Source organism: Numenius arquata, chromosome 2, assembly GCF_964106895.1.
Source record: "Numenius arquata chromosome 2, bNumArq3.hap1.1, whole genome shotgun sequence".
In the NCBI taxonomy this organism is placed as follows: domain Eukaryota; kingdom Metazoa; phylum Chordata; class Aves; order Charadriiformes; family Scolopacidae; genus Numenius; species Numenius arquata.
The window spans coordinates 47,938,102-47,958,207 of NC_133577.1; the positions used below are offsets into that span (position 1 = coordinate 47,938,102).

The 20,106-nt window shown below is 44.5% G+C and overlaps 1 protein-coding gene across 1 annotated transcript; it reads left to right on the forward strand.

Moving 5' to 3' along the window:
- Positions 1–1,072: 1,072 nt before the first annotated feature.
- PSEN2 (presenilin 2) lies at positions 1,073–18,495 on the forward strand. Its single transcript, XM_074164849.1, has 11 exons — positions 1,073–1,120; positions 5,622–5,818; positions 6,469–6,698; positions 7,661–7,802; positions 8,382–8,449; positions 9,000–9,220; positions 10,055–10,153; positions 11,979–12,056; positions 13,677–13,796; positions 14,123–14,241; positions 15,943–18,495. The coding sequence occupies exons 2-11, from the start codon at positions 5,675–5,677 to the stop codon at positions 16,096–16,098; spliced, it is 1,377 nt and encodes a 458-aa protein (XP_074020950.1). The 5' UTR covers positions 1,073–1,120; positions 5,622–5,674; the 3' UTR covers positions 16,099–18,495.
- Positions 18,496–20,106: the final 1,611 nt, after the last annotated feature.

Consider the following 20,106-nt stretch of genomic DNA (forward strand, 5'->3'; position numbering starts at 1 on the left):
AAAAAAATTCCATTTTCTCCAATGAGAAATAGTGGGGAAGTTGACCTATTGTACCTTATGTCTCCCTTGTTGCCATCTAACCCTTCATTCCTTTTGTCTGCAAGATCAACATGGACGGCACAAAGCAAAGAGGAAGGTGAAGCTCTGCTGCAAGTACTCCCTGGGTCTGTGCTTGAGGTTCTTCCTACACCACAACAGCAGCAGAGGGAATTCAGTTCGTGTCTCTGCCCCCGCAGATGATGAGCAAGTGCTACAGTGCTGACAGAATCTTAATTTCACTGAACTGTTGCTTGATAAAGCAACAGGAACAACAGGGGCACAGGACTGGTTTGTGTGGAAAAATAGTTTCATCTGCCTACAGGATTATCTTGCTTACCAGCATGCTAATTTCCTTTTATTTTGATTTTTTTTTTTTTAAAGACTTACACTCTTAAAATACAAACTTCGCACACCTATAGCAAATAATGTGAAAATGTTTGTAACTTTCCTTTATTCATCCCTCTGATCTATAAACTGAGCAGAGGTCAGACACGACTCCAAAACGACCAGGCCGTTTCCTCTGGTTTCTCGACTTACTCCTCCGTGCTTCCCCCTTACCTTTCTATTGCAGTTAGGGTTTGCACACTCGCACAGCTTTCCCATTTACTGAAGGCCGCTGATGAGCATTTAAACGCCTTAAAACAGCCGGTGGCTCGGTTAGCTACAGGGTCTGTAAAAACCTAAGTTATGGGTGCAAACTCAAGCACGTTCAAGCAATTAATTTAAAATTGCCTTTCGCCGGCGCCCGGTTGCGGGAGGCGCGGCTCCTCCCCCCCCGTCAGGCCCGCCTACCCCCGGGCGAAACCCGGCGGCGGCCCCACCATACCGGCGCGGCCGCCTCCTCACAGGCCGCCTCACCTCCGAGGGGGTGAGGGAGGGGAGAGCCGCCTTCCTATTGGCCGTCTCTCTTCCCACCCTTCCCTCCCATTGGAGCAGGATGACTAGTAGGCGGGAACATCCGCCGAGCGACAGCCGCTACGGCGAATGGGAGAGCGCGCTCGTCCCCCTTGGCCCAGCGTTGGGGCCAGAGCGCGCTGGAACCAATGGGAGCGGAGAGGAGTCCGGTCCGTGCCGGGAGCAGGTAAACAGCGGGTCGGGCTGCCCCGGCGGGGCCGGGAGGCGGCTCGGTCACCGGCGGAACGGGACGGGTTCTGGCTGCCCTCCCGACGGGGAGGGACGGGGCCTGGCCGGCGTTCGCCCGGGGGTTGGGGCTCGCCGCGCTGCCGGAGCTGTGTGAGGCCGCTCCACTCCATTCCACGCCGGGGCCCGGCAGAGAGGCGGGGTGGGGGGGCGGCGGCGGCGGGGAAAGGAGGTCCGGCAGCCTTGGTTCCTTCTAGTGAAAGTTATATGTGTATGCTTTTATATATGTGCGTGTATATATAAAATACATATTTTTCTGTATGTCTAAAATATATATATACATACATACGTGTGTGTGTTTCTCCTGGGCGGTGGCATGCCCGCTTCCAGCCCGGGATTTCATTTGGAAGCGCTGCCGGAAATTCAAAGGAAACTGTTTTTTTTTAAGCATTAGAAAGGGCAGCCGGGGGAAGCGCCTGCATGGGTGCAAGGTCTCCTTCTGGCCTCCAGCAAAGTCTTTAAAGTCTCTGCCTGGCAGGGCTTTTTTGGTCTTTTTTTCCTTTTTTTTTTTTTTTCTTTTTAAGTATTTGTTCTTTGTCTGTCTGTCTCCCTCTCACTCTCTCCCCGCCAGCTGCTGTGCGGTGGCCATGCTGGCTGTCACCTGGGGGGCCGGGGAAGCCCAGCCAGACCCCTCCTGCTCGGCCCCAACGCGGGTGTCCTTGGGTGTCCCTGCTGTGTCACCCGCTGGCCCGGGGCGCCCCCCGCCGTGTCGAGGCCCATGAGGGCAGAACCATGAGGTCAGACCCAGGCTTTGAGGTCTGCAGGGCTGCGACGAGAAGTTGGCTGTTGGTGTGTTCGGGCTTGACGCTGGCAAAGTAGTCCCTTGTCACTCTCTTGGGGGGTGTGTGATTTCAGCTCTGCCAGCAAAATATCCCCTCTGGGGCTAGACAGTGCCTCTCTTGTGGGGCAAAGGAAAGTAGTGCTAGTTCAGCTGCTTTGGCGTGCCCTAACGAGGAGAAAGAGGGCTACAAATCTCTGCAGCTTCCCATAGTATCTCACCTTTTGTTATTCTCGCGTTCTTTAGCTGAAAGCCAACCACTTTTGACCACTGAGATGGTGTGTTTTAAGTTCCCTTGTCGTTTTAGCAACGTGCACATTCTGGCTTTATTTATTGGCAAGCACCTGGAAATCTTTCCCCCTAATTTTGGTCCCAATTTAGGATTTCTTCAAAGTTGTGTGTTTTTTTTTTTTTTTTCCTCTTCTTCATATTTACCAGCAGCAGCGATTACCACAGCTGAAACTGAGGAGATCAGGCTGTCAGTGCCAGCCCCAAGCCTTCCCTCGATCTAAATATAGCAAAGGAAAACTAATTCTCTTCGTTTAACTGCCATCAAAGAGAACAACAATACGTCTAAGCAGGAATTTTAGCTCTCAAGCGGATTATTAAATATTCTGCCAGCCTATAGCAGCTGTTCTGCGCTGTGTATTGTACTGGTGTTATTTGCGATGGATGAAACGCAAAGCAAAGGATTTAGGTTTGTTCGCAGGATGAAATTAAAAGGCAAACCAAGGCTGGATCCTAATGCTAGTGTGAATTGCCCCAGTTTCATCGAAGTCCATAAACCTGATTTATTGCAATTGAGAAGAGAGGTCCCTTGCACAGAGGATATCTGGAACGAGAGAAATGGTGAGTCCTGCTCTCCTGCGGGCTTCACAAGACTGCTGTAAAGCAGGAGTTGTATTCCCACCTCGGCTGCTCCGTTAGAAGAAGTACTTACTACTGCCCTAGTTCTTGTTCCCTTTCATTTTTGCTGTGTGGTTTTGAGAGTTTGGTCTTTTGCCTCTTAAACATTGTGTGATTATATTTTTTTTTTTTTTTGAATGGGACCTAATGGTTTGAATGCATCCACAGAGGAAAAGAGGAAAACCTTGCCTGATTCCCTGCATCCTACTGGGGCGGTTTGATGATGGTTTGGCTCGTGTTGTTCACCTCCTTTGTTTACTGTGTTTGGTAGACCATGTGCTATAGCTTTCTGTGAATATAGATACAGCTTGCATTTCCAGGTGGGTGTGAGAGCGACCAGGCTGGTCCTTCCTTCCCTGACGAACAGAATTGCTTAAACCAAAGCTCTCTCCAGCAGCCGGCACAGCCTTGGTGCCAGTTCAAAGTGCAGCTCTGATGAATAAATAGTGGTGCTAGGCAAACTCTGTGGTGGGGCAGGGGGGAGGGATGGTTTTCCTGCCTCTGCAAACTGTATGTCAAAGACCTCCGCCACAGGAGCTCCTGTAAAATCCTGGCTACGTCGGAGTCTGTTTGTGTCAGCCCTCACTGAAACCAAATCCTTGTAAATAAAGGACAGTAAAGCTGTGTTCATGTCTGAGACTGCTGATGACCAGAAGGATTGTTGCATCTTTGCATTTGTCCATCTCCTTGTTGAGGGACAATAACAGAAAACGTCCAGCTGTGTTACAACATAAGATTCTTTTTCCATGTAATCGTGGCAGTTAGTACTTAGTACTGTGGTTTTGCTACTGTTTTAACTCCTCCAGTGGGTACAACTAGGGTGTTGAAAGTAGGCTAATTGGCTGTCCCTTCTAAATCCTCTGTGGAATTGCTCTGTTCATGTAGCAAAAATTGTGTTGCAGTTTCTTGAATGCTGGGAGAAAAAGTTCTTTAATATTTTCAAACTATCAGAGAGCAGATCTTTATTTCTTCCCCAGTCTGTGACACGGGGAGAAGATTTTAAGAGTTATTTAAATTCTGTAGGTCACAAATCCCATGGCATGCATAACTTAACCTGTTCACAGATCCAGAAGTATGTCACGATTGAATGACTTTATGTACCTGGCTTCCTTAAAGAAAAGCTAAATCCTATAACCGAACCAGAATCTCGGCTCTCAACTCTAAATTATGAGCATATTCAGTCGGAAGAGCGTGTTAAGCAGCTAGAGTGGAGATTTCGGGCTCTCACTCGGTAAAAGCACAGTATTACTGTGAAGCTGACTGGCCTGGCTCGAGGGCTATCCCTTTGTTTCCTGTAACTGTACCACTTTTATCACTGAGAGGAACAAAATTATATGAAAAGGCTTGGAAGACAAGGTTTCACTTGGGCAGATTGACATTCTAAAATTTCTTGAAGGTGCCAGATGTATTGAGGAGGTTGTGAAAGACAGGGGAATCTGCTGCTCCTCCCTCTTTTCTTCCTCCAAAGTTTCTGTGGTGAAAAGCAAGAACATCTCACAGATCTTCGAAGTATCCACTCTGACCTCTCAAGCTGTCTGGTAGACAGCATAATGTACTGGTTGGACAGGGAATGCATGATTCAGATTTAAGTGACGGTGTCCAAGTCATGTGGCTTCTTCAGCTTCCTCTGCTGAGCTGGAAACATACAAGCTTTTTGTCGTGAGATACTTGGGTAAAATCCTGCAGAGGAGGAGGTGTTCTTGTAGATATTACAGCTTTACAATGTGTTAGAGGTCTGGTTTGCTTAGGGACAGATGGCTGAGAATCAGAAGGCGACTGAATTATCCTTATGTACTTCAGTTACTTTGTTAAGCTGACTATAAAGGGTAAAAGGAATTTTCCTACCACCCGCCTTTAGAGCTTCCTGAAATACTGGCTTTAAGGCTGGTTTGTAGTATCCAAGTCAGTGCACCTTTTCTCTCTGGTGTCTAGAAAGAAGAGCTGTTCCTTTCCTCTCCACACTGTGCCACTGCTTTGCTTGTTTTTCTGCATAGCAGTAGGTGGAAAGAGGCCAAACATTTCTAGCCCTGACTTTTATACTTCTGAGTTGTTGTCCATCCAAGCGGTTTTGCTTTTAATCACAAGGCAACATAAGGGGGGGGGGGGGGGGAAGGGGGAGGAACGGGGGGGGAAGGGAGGGGGGGCTCACCTAAGGAGACAGGTCTTTTTCTTTCTACACAAACCTCTCCTCGTCCATCGGCAAAGAGAAGAACTGCTTATGAAATTCATCCGGTTAATAAACTGTTTTAACAGGGAAGATGGCATGTAATTCCTGGTTAGTGGCTTGTGTAAAGTTAAGGCTCCGGGTTACTAAGAAACTTCTGCTGCTTGCCGATGCTTGCGGGAGCGTTATGTGAGAGCTGAGCTCTCTCTGCTTTCTAGCAGGCAGCCAGCGTTTGAGGTGAAGCTTTGTTTGGCCTGTGCAAAACCAACATTAAGCTCTGAGGAACCTCCTTTGTGAAAATCAAGGTGTACTAATGGGAGAGGGGCAATAGAGAGGCAGCAACTGTGAAAGCTGTGGCAAAGAAAAAGTATTAATTTACTTCAGGGCTGCGTTTTGCTGTTCTCCCTGACCGTAAAAGTCACTGGATTGTCATGCCTGGGGTGACAGCAGGCTAAATCAGCTGTTAGAAGGAGATGGAGCTACACAGCGTGCTGTAGCCTCCCCGCTGAAATTGCGTCTCCTCTTCAGACTTCCAGTTGTGTGCACCGTAGTGTTCGCTGTTCCTCATTCCTTTTGCTCTGCTTGTCCCCTCAGCCTCGAGTAGTGCTTGGCCGTGCTCCTCCTGAGTGCTCCCTGGGAAAGCAACGATGATCACATTCATGAATAACTCGGACAGCGAGGAGGAGCCCTGCAATGAGAGAACATCTCTGATGTCTGCGGAGAGCCCTCCGGTGCCCTCCTACCAGGATGGTCTGCAAGCCTCGGAAGGAGGGGGAGCGCAGGCACATAGGGTAGGTCTGCGGCCTTCTCAGGGAGGGAAAAAATGAGGTGTGATGATAGATGTAGCCCTGCTACCCCTTCATCCCTCCCAGCAGAGACTGGCTTTGGCCAGTGTTGTTCCTCTGGTGTCCCTCTCTCAGCCAGCAGCAGCAGTGCCTGTTCCCATTTCCTCCACTATGACTTCCCCCCTCCTTTTTAACTCCATATATACTCCTCCCTTTTCCTTCCTTTTGGTAAAGATACAGGCTTTTAATCGGGACCTGATGCACATATGATTCTGGCAGGATATCATTTTCAGCCTTGTTGTTTTGCCAGCAAATGCTTTGTCTGCTCTGGTCAAATGCAGCCAGTCCTGCTGCCAGCAAAGCAGCGGGGAAAAGCAAGCACAGCGTTGCTGTGGGAGGAGGAACAGATCAAGCTTATGCCACCTCAGATGACACCTTACCCTTCATGTGTCCATCTGTATATTTGCACTTGAAGAAGCCCTTAGATATTCATGGTTTTGGTTTAAAAACCTCCATTGCAGCCTGTTTGTAATGGAATTTATAATTGCTTTGTTCAGTTGGTACTGTCCTATTAGGAACAAGTTAAAATATGATGGAACGAAGCTTTGAACACAAAGAAGAGAAGGTCTTACATATTTGCTAATGTTTCTTTTCAGAAAAGGCGAACAGGTAGCAGCCGTAGCCCTAACAATATTGCTGATGGGGATGTGTCCAACTCAGGTGTTCCAGTGAGAGAAAGCACCTTGGAAAATGAAGAGGAGGAACTGACTCTGAAATATGGAGCAAAGCATGTAATCATGCTCTTTGTGCCTGTCACCCTTTGTATGATTGTTGTCGTCGCCACCATAAAGTCAGTGCGCTTCTATACGGAGAAAAACGGGCAGCTGTAAGTGGGGTCTTCAAAACAGGCTCTGAGTACATGGGATCCCTTGCTTTACACATATGTTCCATACACGCACTTATGTCTGCGTGCACAGAGTGCTGCCTTGGCAGGTTGGGATAACCTTTACACAGCTAAAGGTGGCTGTGTAAACACACAGATCTTAAAGTGTGCTACACTCATCTGTGGAAGTTTTTCCATACCTGCATTATACTGATTCGTTAGCGCTGTCATTAGGGCACCTCAAACAAAGCTTGTGAGTGGCATGATAATAAAGTTGCTTCATGCAGCAGGCTCAACTCCTAGTCTGGTCACTCACTAGCTGGCAGCAATCAGGGAATAGCATGTTCATTTGGATGAGTGTTTCATTTCCTGACAACATTTCTGGTTGCTAAAGACTCATGGTGTGGATACGTAATTCCATCCAGCTCTTGCTGACTGTGCCCCAGAGTGCTCCTGGGGCTCGAACTGAGCTTCACGCGGTGGGTGGAGAAATGGGGACTATGGTCCCCTTGAACTGAACCAAAGGAAACAAAAAGGGGGGCTGTGGGGTGGTGAGAAGGGATAAAAGAGTCCAAGACTCTCCTACCAAGTGTGGAAAGAAAGGGTCCCCCCCTGGGATGTATCCTTATAGTTATCATGGAGAGGGTCCAGCGCATGCAATAAAAATTCGCAGCCTGGAGAGAAGTTACTAAACTTAAAAGATGTAATTAACACTCTAAGTCTTTTTATTTAGAGCTCTGCCAGCTGCAGCTTCTCTGTGGGAATGTCCTTTTGATAGAGACCACTAATCTTTAGCTGATAATTAACTGGAACCCAGCTGCTTCAGAGGCTACATCTCATGTTTGCTGTCCTTGGCAGTCACACCTCCCTTTCTTTTCCACACACAGAGAGGTCTGTTTTTTTCTTGGGGCAGTTACCTAGAAGAGAGTATACATACTTTATATGGCTTTTGCTTTATATTGCAGGATCTACACCCCTTTCAGTGAGGACACCCCTTCTGTAGGCCAGCGTCTCTTGAACTCTGTGTTGAACACCATCATAATGATCAGTGTCATCGTTGTAATGACGGTGTTCCTAGTTCTGCTCTATAAATACCGCTGCTACAAGGTAAAGGGTTCGTGCCGGAGTGTTTTACACCTACACGCTGCGAATCTGAGTTCAAGTGGGGCTTGCAGGTCAGGGAGAACTGTACAGGCACTGCTCTGGCTAGTCCACGCTTAGTCTTAGCAAGAACGGTTTTGTACGGAAGCCTTTGGCAGTGGTGGTGGAGCTGTGCCCCCAAATATACTTTGCTTTTATTTTGTCACTAATGGTAGACTCTTAAAACCGAGGCTTGACTTTGTGTAAGTCAGGTATGAGTCTTCTCCATCTGATCGTGAAGTCTTGCAGTTTGTACCTATGGACTAAGTTATACCTTTTACTGCAAACGCCTTCTCTTAAGAAGTTTCAGACAAGCTTTGCAGGACCTGCTTGGTGTTCTTCCTGCCTGCAGAGGCTCTGGTGGCAGGGCACAGGGCTTGGAGGGAAAGGCACATTCAGGTTTTGTGGTGCTCAGGGCCTTGGGAAATTGGAGGAGTGAAGGAGCCTGTTGGGCAATAGGGAGCTCTGTCAATAGTGCATGCAGTGCTGCAACCTGCGTGAGGGGTAACAGCCCCTTCAATCACTGTCTTTTCTTGTCCTTGATAGTTCATCCATGGCTGGCTGATCCTGTCCTCTTTGATGCTGCTCTTTCTCTTTACCTACATCTATCTCGGGTAAGTGGGAACAGTGGAGGTGACCCGGCTGTTCGGGGCTTCTTCACCTCTTTGCAGAAAATCCCCAACTTGAACAAGGGAAGGAATGTTTAAAAATTGTTAGAATGAGCTAGTTTGCTTTTCCTAAAAATGGAAAATGAGGTCTTTAATAGGCAGTGCCTGATTCTTTTCAGTGCCTGCTCTACAGAAATCACTGGGAAGTGATACCGTGAGCATGAAACGAGCAGGCTGAACCTTGTGGTACAGGGGCCCTGCTTTATACATTGAGAAGCAAGTGGAAAGGAATTTTATGTACTGAGTTAGTTCTCTGATTTGCCTTGCCTTTTTCTCAAGACAGCAAATTGTTTCAAGTTCATTCCTTTAGCTCCCAGCTCAGGTAGAACTAAGCTTTTAACTTGCTAGTGGCACTTGTTGAACTGTGAAGAGCAGCAGTCGGCCGCAAGGCAGGTTCCCCTTTCATGATGAGAGCTGCTTCTGTCTCGCTTCCTCCTGGTGTAGTAGGAGGTTTTGTGTTTTTACTGCTTAGCTAAATTTTCTTGTTGTATTCCAGTGAAGTATTGAAGACCTACAATGTGGCCATGGATTACCCCACTCTGTTCTTAGTCATCTGGAATTTTGGAGCTGTTGGAATGATTTGCATACACTGGAAAGGTCCCTTGCAGCTCCAGCAAGCATATCTCATTATGATCAGTGCTCTAATGGCACTGGTTTTCATTAAATATCTACCTGAGTGGTCAGCGTGGGTGATTCTAGGTGCAATCTCCATCTATGGTAAGTCTGGGTTGTGACTTTCAAGGTGTGGCTCGTGGAGAGGTTACTCTGAGGCAATCTCAGGCCTGCGTATATCGTTCAAAATCACATTTTATGTTGCTGACAGCTTTAGAAAGAGGGAGACGGGCAATTAGACTTCCTGGCTTGTCTCTTGCTGACTAGTTCACGTACGTACTGCGTCCCTACCATGTCTTTCAAAGTGGAACCGAGTCAGGGAAGTACTGAACTGCATCTACCTGCATGGTAGGGCTGGTTGGATTTTTATCAGTTGCAACCTGATAGTCTTGCACATTTCCTTTACGGTTATCAAGAGATCATGGATTTGGGCATGAGTGAAAAGTTTCAAGAGAACCTGCAGAACAAGAGGTAGCCGGGAGCTAACGTTCAGATTGGTGAGGAGAGAGGGCAGGCAAAGAGGAGCTGGACCAAAGGCCTTTATTCGTGTGAAACACGGAGTCAGTGTATGTAGTGAAGGGTTGTGGAATGTGAACAAAGTACCCCCAGTCCTCCTTTAATTAAATTCAACACCTCAACAAAACTGTCATCTACTTTCAAAGAAATAATGTGGTATTCTCAAGAGGCTTCTTATAGGATTAGCACAATGAAAACTCTTATTATTACATTAAGCTGTGGGGATGGTATTTTAAGTGAACAACATCTTCAGGGACTAGAACAGCTAGAGTTATGCAAAGCAGCAGAAACTGCCATTCAGGAAATCATTCAGTTAATATTGATAGATGTAATTTTGAGGGGAGAATAGCTTTTTAAAGATAAAGAATGTAAAATATGCCTCATAGTTTGAGATGAGATTGTCTGGCCCTTTTCTCTTTGCAGATCTGATGGCTGTTCTCTGTCCCAAGGGGCCACTGAGAATGCTGGTAGAAACTGCACAGGAGAGAAATGAGCCCATTTTTCCTGCATTAATATATTCCTGTGAGTAAAATTAGAATATTGATGTTTTTAAACTCGCAACCTCTTTCTGTGTCAAACCAAAGAGCAGTATTTTAGTTACTTCCTTGCCCTAACATTGGTGTGCATTTATGTTCTGGAACAGACCGTTTGTAGAAGGCCTTGTTTATCGGTTTCAATGGTGCTAACTTTAATTAGCCAAGGGGATCCCATGTTTGCCTTGTGAAACTGAAATGTTCAAAAGTAGACTTAACCCTTTGTGAATACAGTGCAGAACATGCCCCTTTGTTCTGCACACAAAAACCTGTGTTAGATGGACAGTAGTGTTTGCAAAGTTCATCATTAGATGATGGAAAAAAAGCTTTGTTAGATGATGCTCACTGAATAGACTTACTCCTTGTGCGTATTCTTCATAGACACTTTAAAGGTGTGATGAGGTTTCATTCTTCCTATAGCGCACTCTTGCTTTGTGCACTCTACGGATGGCAGTGCTTAGAATATATTTGCTTTGTTGTTCCTTGTGTGGCTGCTTGCTTTGTAAAGGGCTTTATTCAAGTATGACACTGCAAACAAAATGAGTTGTCTCTTCTTTGGCTTTCTTGGGCTGTTTAACCATGGTGGTGTCTGGTGCCCTTATCCACAAGGGTATATACCTGCTTAATATGAAGATAGTTGGAAGGCAGGTGACAACACTCAGGGACCTGGACTCAAGCACTTCCTGGGCCTCAGTGACTTTTTCATTACATTTCTTGTAAGATGAATACATGTTTCCAAATGTTGCTTGCTAAGTTGAGGATGCATACAGCCTGATTGAGCTTTCTTTTCTTTTATTTTTTTTCAAGCATTTAATGTTATATAAATGCTTTTATATGTTCCAAGCAGAGCTTCTGTTGGCTTCAGCTGACCTCCCTTTTACTGGAGGTTCTGTTATACTGACTTAAGACAATCTAGATGAAGTCTCTCCTATGCTTTAGTTAACAAATGAGTTTCTCTAAAGGAGAATGCAATTCAACAAATAATAAATACTGAACAAAAAGTTCTTGTGGAGATCGTCAGTGTCTCCATTGCAAGACCACATCCTGTGGCTCCCTCTAGATGCAAAAACATCACCTTTGCTGAGCTTGTAGTGGAAAAGCAGGCACTGTTTTTGCCTTGGCTTATTAGTTTAGCTTCTATAAAAACAGGAAGGCTGATGCACACTTAAATAAACAGCCGATTTGAGTTCCCTTCCACTGATTTCGGAATGGTTTGTATTCCTTTTTAATTTAGGGATCTATCTCAAGAATAAACCCCTCAAACATCCTTTAGTTGTTCTTGGAACCAAAACAGAAATAGCCAATATTTTGACAGGAAACAACGAAAAAAAACAAACAGGCAGAGAGAAAGCTGGCACTGTGACAGCTCCTGCGTATCCCTCGCTCGTGGGCTTTACCTTTAGCAGAACACAAGGAGTAAGTGGTGTATGTTAACCTCTGGTTACCTTTTGTACTGCCATCATTTCCTGGGCAATTCTTTTCTTTGAAGAGAAGAGTCAGAAGCCAGGAAGAAAACAAAGGAGATGAGGACCCTGGTTCTGGATTTCTGCTTTCTTTGGCCTGCAGAGAGAATTATACTGACTCTTAGTCATTTGTGCTCTGGGACTTTCTTAAAAACTGAATGGATGCACTGCCTTAATTTTCTACCTACCTTGCCTTCCACGTGCCTAAGAAAACCAGCTAAGAGTGAGTGTTTTAAAAGCATTTACAGGGGCGAGGGCTTGTGTATTTTTAGGGACAGCTAAATACTTAGCTCCTCTGAGCTGTAGTGACAGATGTTTTATGTAGGTAATTGCTTTCTCTCTTTCTTCTAGCTGCTATGATGTGGACAGTTGGAATGGCCAAGCCGGACACAGCAGCAAGAGGACAAAGTCAGCAGACGTGGGATGCAGGTTTGCTTGCGTGTCACTCTCTATACAGAGCACTGTCCCATGGAAATAATGTGTATGCTTGAGACTGCAAGTAAATGTAAGCCTCTGAATCCTGACGGATGCATTTTTTTCCGGTGATGTTACATTAGTTCCAGAGCTTGGTGATGTCCTGAAACCTGCTGTTAGTACTGGCAGTAAAGATGACCAGACGATGTAGGAAGCTCCAGTATTCAGGCTGCCTTTATTTAAAAAAAACAACCAACCAACTAAAAAACATGCATCTTCAGATGTACCGAGGTCAAAGCTGAGAGTGGGCTAGGGGGGTGTTATATTTTTAGTAGCTGGGGATGGTAAATTACAACACAGGCTCATAAAGACACTGCCAATGAGCTGGTGAACTGAAGTGCATTGCAGTATATGGCATTCAGGCCACTGCCAGGGAACAGACATACTTTTACGGAGCTGTAAGTGCAGCATGGCTTACTCTGCCAAAGAAAATCAATGTCTTTACATTTACTCTTGGGTAAAGGCTTATGTTTGGGCAGTTAACCAATGGTGGCTGATGTGTTCCAAGTTTACATTCTAGCTGGTCCTGTGGTAATTTTTGTGCCTTTTATCTTTTTGAAATGCAAGTTAACCTGCAGTTCCTAAGGTGATGGAATAAAATCCGACTGGTGGTGTCAGGAGGATTTCCCATCTGGTCCTGTTGCACTTCAGAGATGACAGTACCTTTTTATGCTAAGGCAATGAATGTATGCTAAGGCTTGACAATGGAACGTGCTGCTTATTTCAGGATAAAGCAGCTGACATACTAACAAACTACAGGGACACAATCCTACTTTGAAACTGGGCACAAAGCATGAGCAAAGCACATGCTGAGGCATACAGAATGCCACTGTGGGAGCTCTGTCTCCCCCAAAGCAGTGTCTGCTTGCATCTGCAGTGGCAGCATCCCGTCAGACTGACGTGGACTGGAAAGTTTGTATGAGTGCTTCCGAAAAACAGGAACTGTCAGATAAAGTACTGTATCACAGACTGGCTGCTTCCAAAAGTACTACCGAGGGCTCTATTAGATGTGTTTAAAAGGACAAAAAAAACCTCCCTAAATTTGTGAACAACGAAACGTGTCCATTTACTACGTGTGAATACCCAGGCTCGATGTTAATGTGATTCAGGGCAGAACTTTTCTCATAAATGGCAGTCCTCTTAGTCATCCATTTTTGTCGTACTACCAGTTAAGGAATACCCGAGCACCTCCACCCCAAAGACATCACAATGTAGGAGTGCGTATTAAGTTTACTTGGTTTTACTTGGCATTCCAGCCTGTGCAGAGCAATGCTTAATTCTGTGTCTGTACTCGCTTGTTAAAGCCATTGAACTGCTGGGTATCTGCCACAGAAGCTGTGAACACCTACCCTTCTGACTGTTTCAAATAATAACACGTGTTTTTCTCAAACTCACTAAATGTCTCTGCTTGAACTGGTCCTGATGAAAGAAATACAGAAATAAAGGGCTTACCTGTTCCAGAGAAGCTTCATAGAAGTGTGGATTTCATGCATTAGAACAAGTTATATATATAGCTAACTCTTGTGTTTCTTGTTTTTTGGTCTGCTCTTCTTGGCCTATTTTTGTGGAACCAAGCTGAGGATGGGAGAGAGAACCACAGGAGCCCTTTGCATGCAGACTCTCAGAGGTCGGAGACGAGGAGTCCTGGCCCAACCCGCCCCATCACTTCTTTCGAGGAGCTCGAGGAGGAGGAAAGTAAGGGAAGCTTCATATCTTGTTTTTAGTATAGTCAGTTGGCGCTGGCATTTTTACTCGTGGTTAACATTCTGTTACCCTGTTTGGCCTAACTGCAGTGAATTGAAAGAGTAGTGACTTGTTAAGCAACAAAGATCTGAACCTGACTGTATCACTTCTTGCTGCTGCAGTATCTGTTCTGGGATTGTGGTGTCAGTGACATCTCTTGGCTACGCAGACAATTTAAGCAGTAACCTTTGCCCACTCCCCAGGGGACAAGAATTTGTTCAGGAGGAAGCAAAACAAGAAGAGCAGAAGTAACAATGTCTTTTTTCCCCTTCTCTCAGGGGGTGTGAAGCTGGGCCTCGGAGACTTCATCTTTTACAGTGTGCTTGTTGGGAAAGCAGCTGCCACAGCTAGTGGAGACTGGAATACGACACTGGCTTGCTTTGTAGCCATCCTCATAGTAAGTGAGCAAGCTTTTAAAAACTCTGTTACAGCCTTTCTAGGTATTGCCAGAAGTACCAGCAGCTGAGCGGTGCTAAAGCTGTGCAGGTAACGTGCTGGGTGTTTAGGAGAAACCACCAGTGGATTTCCCAGCTTGGTGCTGCCCATAAAGGCAGGCTTTAAACAGCCGCTTGGAGAAGCTGAATGACAGGGGCTGAGAGGGGAGGATTCCTCGGAGCAGAGCCAAGTGTGGAGATGGTGGGGGGTGAAACAGCCCCAGGGAAAACAGTTACAGCTGAACTGTTGGTATCTTTGCTTTAGGGTTAAAGATTGGGGACTTCTGTCAGCCCCAAGAGTCAATATTATGAACTCCACATTGATTAGCCAGTGTAGTTGAAAAGGTTAACTCCCTTTTGCTAAGGAGAATGGCTAAATAAGAGGATGAAGACCTATTTTGTTCTTGTGTTCACGCTGGGAGAAAAAAACAAAAAAAACCAACAACAACAACAAAAAAAAGCAAACAGGAAGGAGACTTAAAAAATCCATGAAAATTATTACTAAAAGCAGATGACAATCATATTGTAACTGCTAAAGACTTGGTCCTGCCAGGTCTAATGACCACACACTGTTGAGCTTTCACCTAGGTAGAAAATAATTACTAGGAACTTGCTGTTTACACCAGCATCCTCAGGGAAACTAACCAGAAGGGCAATGGCAGGAGTTCTAGACGGTAGAAGAAAATGAATTATCGTGTCCTTATTGGGCCTCTGTTTCCCCACTTAGATCCCAAGGATGGTGAAAGACAGTGACTTTCACTTGTGAAGACCATGGGTCAAAAAGCTTAAGAACTCACAAATAAAGTGTATTGAGAGTAGCTTTTCTACCTCACGGGTCAGAGAAACCCATAGGATCAACTTAGCCCCATATTCTGGGGTCCAGCACAGGCACCTTCACTGGGGGAAATGCTCTCTCTTGTCTGTCCGTGCGGCCAAACGTCCCATTCTGTTTCCTTCACGGTGGTGTGTAATTTTTTGGAGCCTGGTGTCTCTGAAGTTTTGTCATCACAGAGGAAGAAAAAAGGGCTCAAATGAGAGAAGGAATCCATGCCTAAATGCACTTAGCTGTACTGTCCACCCAAAAAGCTTTCGAAAGCTTTCACACATGCTCAAGAAAACAGATCTTGGCCTGCTATCCAGATAAAACCAGAATTCACCTATCATAGTAAGCAATACAGTCAAAAGAACAGGAGTGAATATTTTGTTTTGGGTTTTTTTTTTTGTTCTTTTTTTACCCCAAGAGACCTTGAAAACTGGGAAGGTGTTAGAAGTACATGCCGTTGTGTATTAGTCCTCCAGAGCAACTCCTTGTCTGTGCGGTTTACCAGGATTTAAGTGCTTTTATCTGCTGGATCAGTACTTCATGCATAATGGTGTAGAACAAAACGTAAAATAATCTGTAAATTAATTAACCTCTTGGGGTCAGCTGTATATCAGCGCTAGCTGTTTGTACCGCTTTCTCAGCAAAGAGCTGGGCTCAAGATTGCTGAAGAAAGTACCTGGGCAACTTGTGTGAAAGCTGAAGGTGTGGGCCACTGGTAGCCCAGGCAGGCTTCAATTGTGGTACAGTGTATATAGCTTATTATTTTTATATTAGCTTGATGACAGATACGTTTCTGGGCTTCTCACTATATCTCCTTTTTTTATTCTCTTCTCTCTGGCAGGGTTTATGCTTGACTCTTTTATTACTGGCTGTTTTTAAGAAAGCACTGCCTGCTCTTCCCATCTCCATCACCTTTGGCTTGATCTTTTACTTCTCGACAGACAACCTTGTGCGACCGTTCATGGACACCCTGGCCTCCCACCAGCTGTATATTTAGAAGAAGCGGGAACTAGAGGATTCTTTTTAAAGCTTTGCTGTGAAGTATGGTTACACTGTTTGGAATAAGTCATAAAGTTTTACACTTAGTGCCATATATTTGTAAGGAAAACACTAACTCTGTGACATGATGTGTACTAAAAATCTAATAGTTACGTGTTGAACTAAGAATTTTTCCCAGGACTCTTGGACCCGAGTGAAAAGCCTGGCTCACTGCTGGTGGCAGAGCATTATTTTTATGTTATTTGATGTGCACATTGGCTGCTGTGAGCACAGAAAGTTGTATGTAGCACAGGACAGTGGAGAGGTGAAAGGTCTGATCTGTGCTTCCAGAAGCTAAAGTGTTTTAGCTCTGGTATTGCAGTCAAGTTTAACTGCCCTCTGGAATTGCTAACACTTCACACTTTGGAAATGTTGTGCAAATGTGTGGTTTGAGTAAGTCGTAATCAGAAAAGCAGAGCAGTCAGTATGCTCAGAACAGACCAGTGCTTTACAACTGGTTGTGAGCATCAGAGAAGCGAGGTTGGGCTTTATAACCTGGCCTCTGTGCACACAGTTTCTGTTGAAATTGCCCCAAATGGCTATTTATTCTGACCCTTGTGAGCCATGACGGGTCTAGACGGGATGGTGGGACATTTAGACATCAGGCTCCTGGTTGTAAGGGCATCCAGCACTGCAGGTAACAGCTGAGGACAGGGCTGCCCCGTCCGGTGCGTTGCATCCTCAGCGTGGGAAAAGAGATACCTTTTTTTCTGTCTCCTCCCAGCGTTTTATCTTTTTGTAAATCTTTTTCTGGGTCCATACGACAATCCTCAAATTACCATAAGGTGGAAATTACTGCACAACTCCAGTAAATCAGTTGACCTGTAACTTCTTGTGTGTATTTCTGGTCTCATTTCTGTGCATTGTTGTAACCACTCCAAAGAAGGATTTACCTTCCTTTTATGAAGACGTCCTCTTTCACTGATTGAGGCTTGGTTTACCTACTTTTTGGTACTGTTTAAAGATTTTATTTTTTTTTTTTAAATTACAAATTTTAAAAAGGCTATTTAATGTCAAAGGGACTCTTTTGGAAATACCCTGTCATAGTTTGTATCAAAATATGGGGGTGCAAGCTTTAATCTGCTGTTACATTACTCTACATAAGGCATCGTTAATGCTAGGAATATTTATACAGCCTCAAGTGAGTTCATTTAAAAAAAATAAATAAAATCATAGTGCTTTTTGCCAGTAAAAAATACAGGTCTGACTGAACCTTACTGTTTTCTCCACTTTTAAAAATCACTTCATTTCTACTCCAAGTCAGTTTTTTAAAAATAGCCACGTTCTGTGATACTTTTTTTTTTTCTTTTCTTTTTACTTGAGTGTCTATTACGCAAACAAGCTCTGTTTTCTTTGACAGCTGATCAATGTCAGTGTTTCAAAATGTAATATTACGCAAGGGTTTGTGAATACTGCCATGTCATTGAGAGATGCAGAATTTCATCTCTGAAAATACTTTTTAGATAAGGCTTTGAACTACATGTTTTTTAAGGTAGTGCTTTTTCCAATAGACTTGCTCGAGCTAATCTACTTTGATATTTAACAAGGACATCACACAGGTGATCCAAACAAATTTTTAAAAAGCGCATAAGGGTTTTTACGAGTTGTGTGTGTCTCAGTTTGGACATGCAGATAATTCTTGCTCTTTAGTTTTCTGTCCTCATTTCTTACATTTTCAATGTTTGGACTTAACAGCTGCAGGCAGTTAATTATTTCTGAAATTTATTTCCTTTAGAAATGTAAATCATTATAGCTCTGCTGATTTTTAAGGATTTTGTGAGAGTTGGTTTATCTTTTGGTTTGTTTTGTGTTTTTTTTTTTTTTTTTCCTTTCTTGTTAACTGAAACAGTTATGGGGCCAAATCAGACTACAGTCACTCATAAACATGATTTTACTTTTTGCATTGCATCGTGTAGAGAGGATGTGAAATATTTATATGTACTAAAAGAAAAATCCTGCTTGGCTTAACAGGGTTGTAGCATATTGTTAGAAACAACTTATTTCTATGAAAGCAGAGTTGGTATTTGAAGGAAACGGGGGGGCACCTTCAAATATCGAAGGATCACTACTAGAGCTGGTGGTTTTCTGCAGATATGTGCTTGCCAAAGATTGGCCTTCCACTGAGCAATCCTGCAGAACTTAAAAAAAAAGTAATTGTAATTTAACAGGTAACTGAACAATAGATTCTGTCAGTGCAACTAAATGTATTGTCCTGGTGAGTGATAGGAGTATATCATGTATATACTGGAGTGGTTTCAATTGTGTAAAAGTTCATATGTATTTGCTACAAATATATAAATTCACTGTGTGTGTTTATGTGTGTATATACACACATACACACAGGTTTTAAAACTGTATCGAGTGATTTCTCATCTCATTGGACACTTTCACCTGTGCATAAAGTGAAGTTTTGTTTGTGATGTTAACGTTGTGCAGTGTGGCCCAAGATGTGAAAATGGAGAGGGCAGGATTTACTCTACTCCCAAGTTGGCTACTCTATGAGATACTGACTCGGCCACCTGGCAACTTGAGTGAGCAAAGCATTTGTCTGTCTATTGTGTTCACTTGTTACGTGCTCTGCTGAACTGCAGCCTCTTTCACCCTCGGGAAATCCATGCAGTGCTTCCACAGCAGCTCTCATCGGATAATCAAGGTCTTGTTCATAAAACCTCACTTCAGGCTCTTAAGGCAAGTTAAGAGTTGGTCTGTTGTAGAAATGTCATCTCCTTCTGGCTTGTAGAGAGAAAAAGGCACATTTGCAATGTGAGGTGTCTCAGTCAGAGCTTTATAAACGCTGCTGAAGCTGGGCCAACATGGGTTAGTAGATAGAGCAAGGTCACAGCACACATCTATCACAGTCAGGAGATGGAGCAGTGCTCTGCTCTCCTGTACCTTCTTGGCACCTTTTGCTGGTGAAGTCTCCTCCACGGGGCAATGGCGTGAAGTTAAATGGACCATCCCTCTGAGTAAATGGTGCTCTCTGGCAGGACTCTGGTGAAGAAGAGCTCAAGGCCTGCTGTCCTTGCAAAATAAAGTATTTGGAGGTCTCCCTGCTACTCCCAAACCAGTACATTTCTCTGCTTTGTTCTTGCCTCCGAGGTATTGCCAGTTAATCACACAGTGTATTTGCCTTCCTCTTCCTTGTAACTCAAATTGCATTTTAGTTTAAATGTAATATACAGTTATTTTTATTTATTGTTTCCCTCAGTCCCTGGTCTCCCTATTTATGCATTAGAGCTGCTCCTTGGCAGCCACGGGAGGGCAGTAAGTCTGTATGGAGAAGTACCAGCCATTTTAAAGTACTCTGCTGTGTGCCCTTTGTTTTTGAGTGAGTCTGAAGGCCCTGGGGTCTTCCTCATGGCAGGGAGAAAGCACGCACCCCGCACCCCAGCACAGCTGCAGTTCTGGCATAGCAAGGGAGAAGCTTTGAGCGAGAGTGAGCTCACACTGTACTAAAATCCGTTTAAAAACAGCTGGTTGCAGTGTGATGCTGTGGTTGGCACTGCAGCTCTGCATGAGGTGCTGCTGTTGCATTGCACACTCCATTTTGTTTGTTACCTCCTATTTTTATTTTTTATTTTTTAAAGCATTCAGCCTTAGTTTCAGTCCTACAAACCTCAAATGTAAGTCAGGGGCTGTTCCAGACATTGCTAAATTAGATTTTCTTTTTTCTTATTCCTATAAAAAGGAATAATTATACTTACTGCTTTGTCACTCCTCCTCTTGTTTGCAGACTCATGTTCTGTCCCAGCAGGTCTTGCTAATCTGGGGGAAAAAATAAAAGCATGCTGCTGTCATTCCAGCTCTTGGCACTGGGGAATCTAGGGTTTACCTAGATCATGTCTGTGTTCTGAGGAGGACCAGGGGGTATCTAGTTTTCTTGAACTCGGTTGTTTTATAAGAAAGCAACCTCGATAAATGTGGTGTCTTTCCCAGAACTTCTCCTGCCACACTACTCGTACTCCCC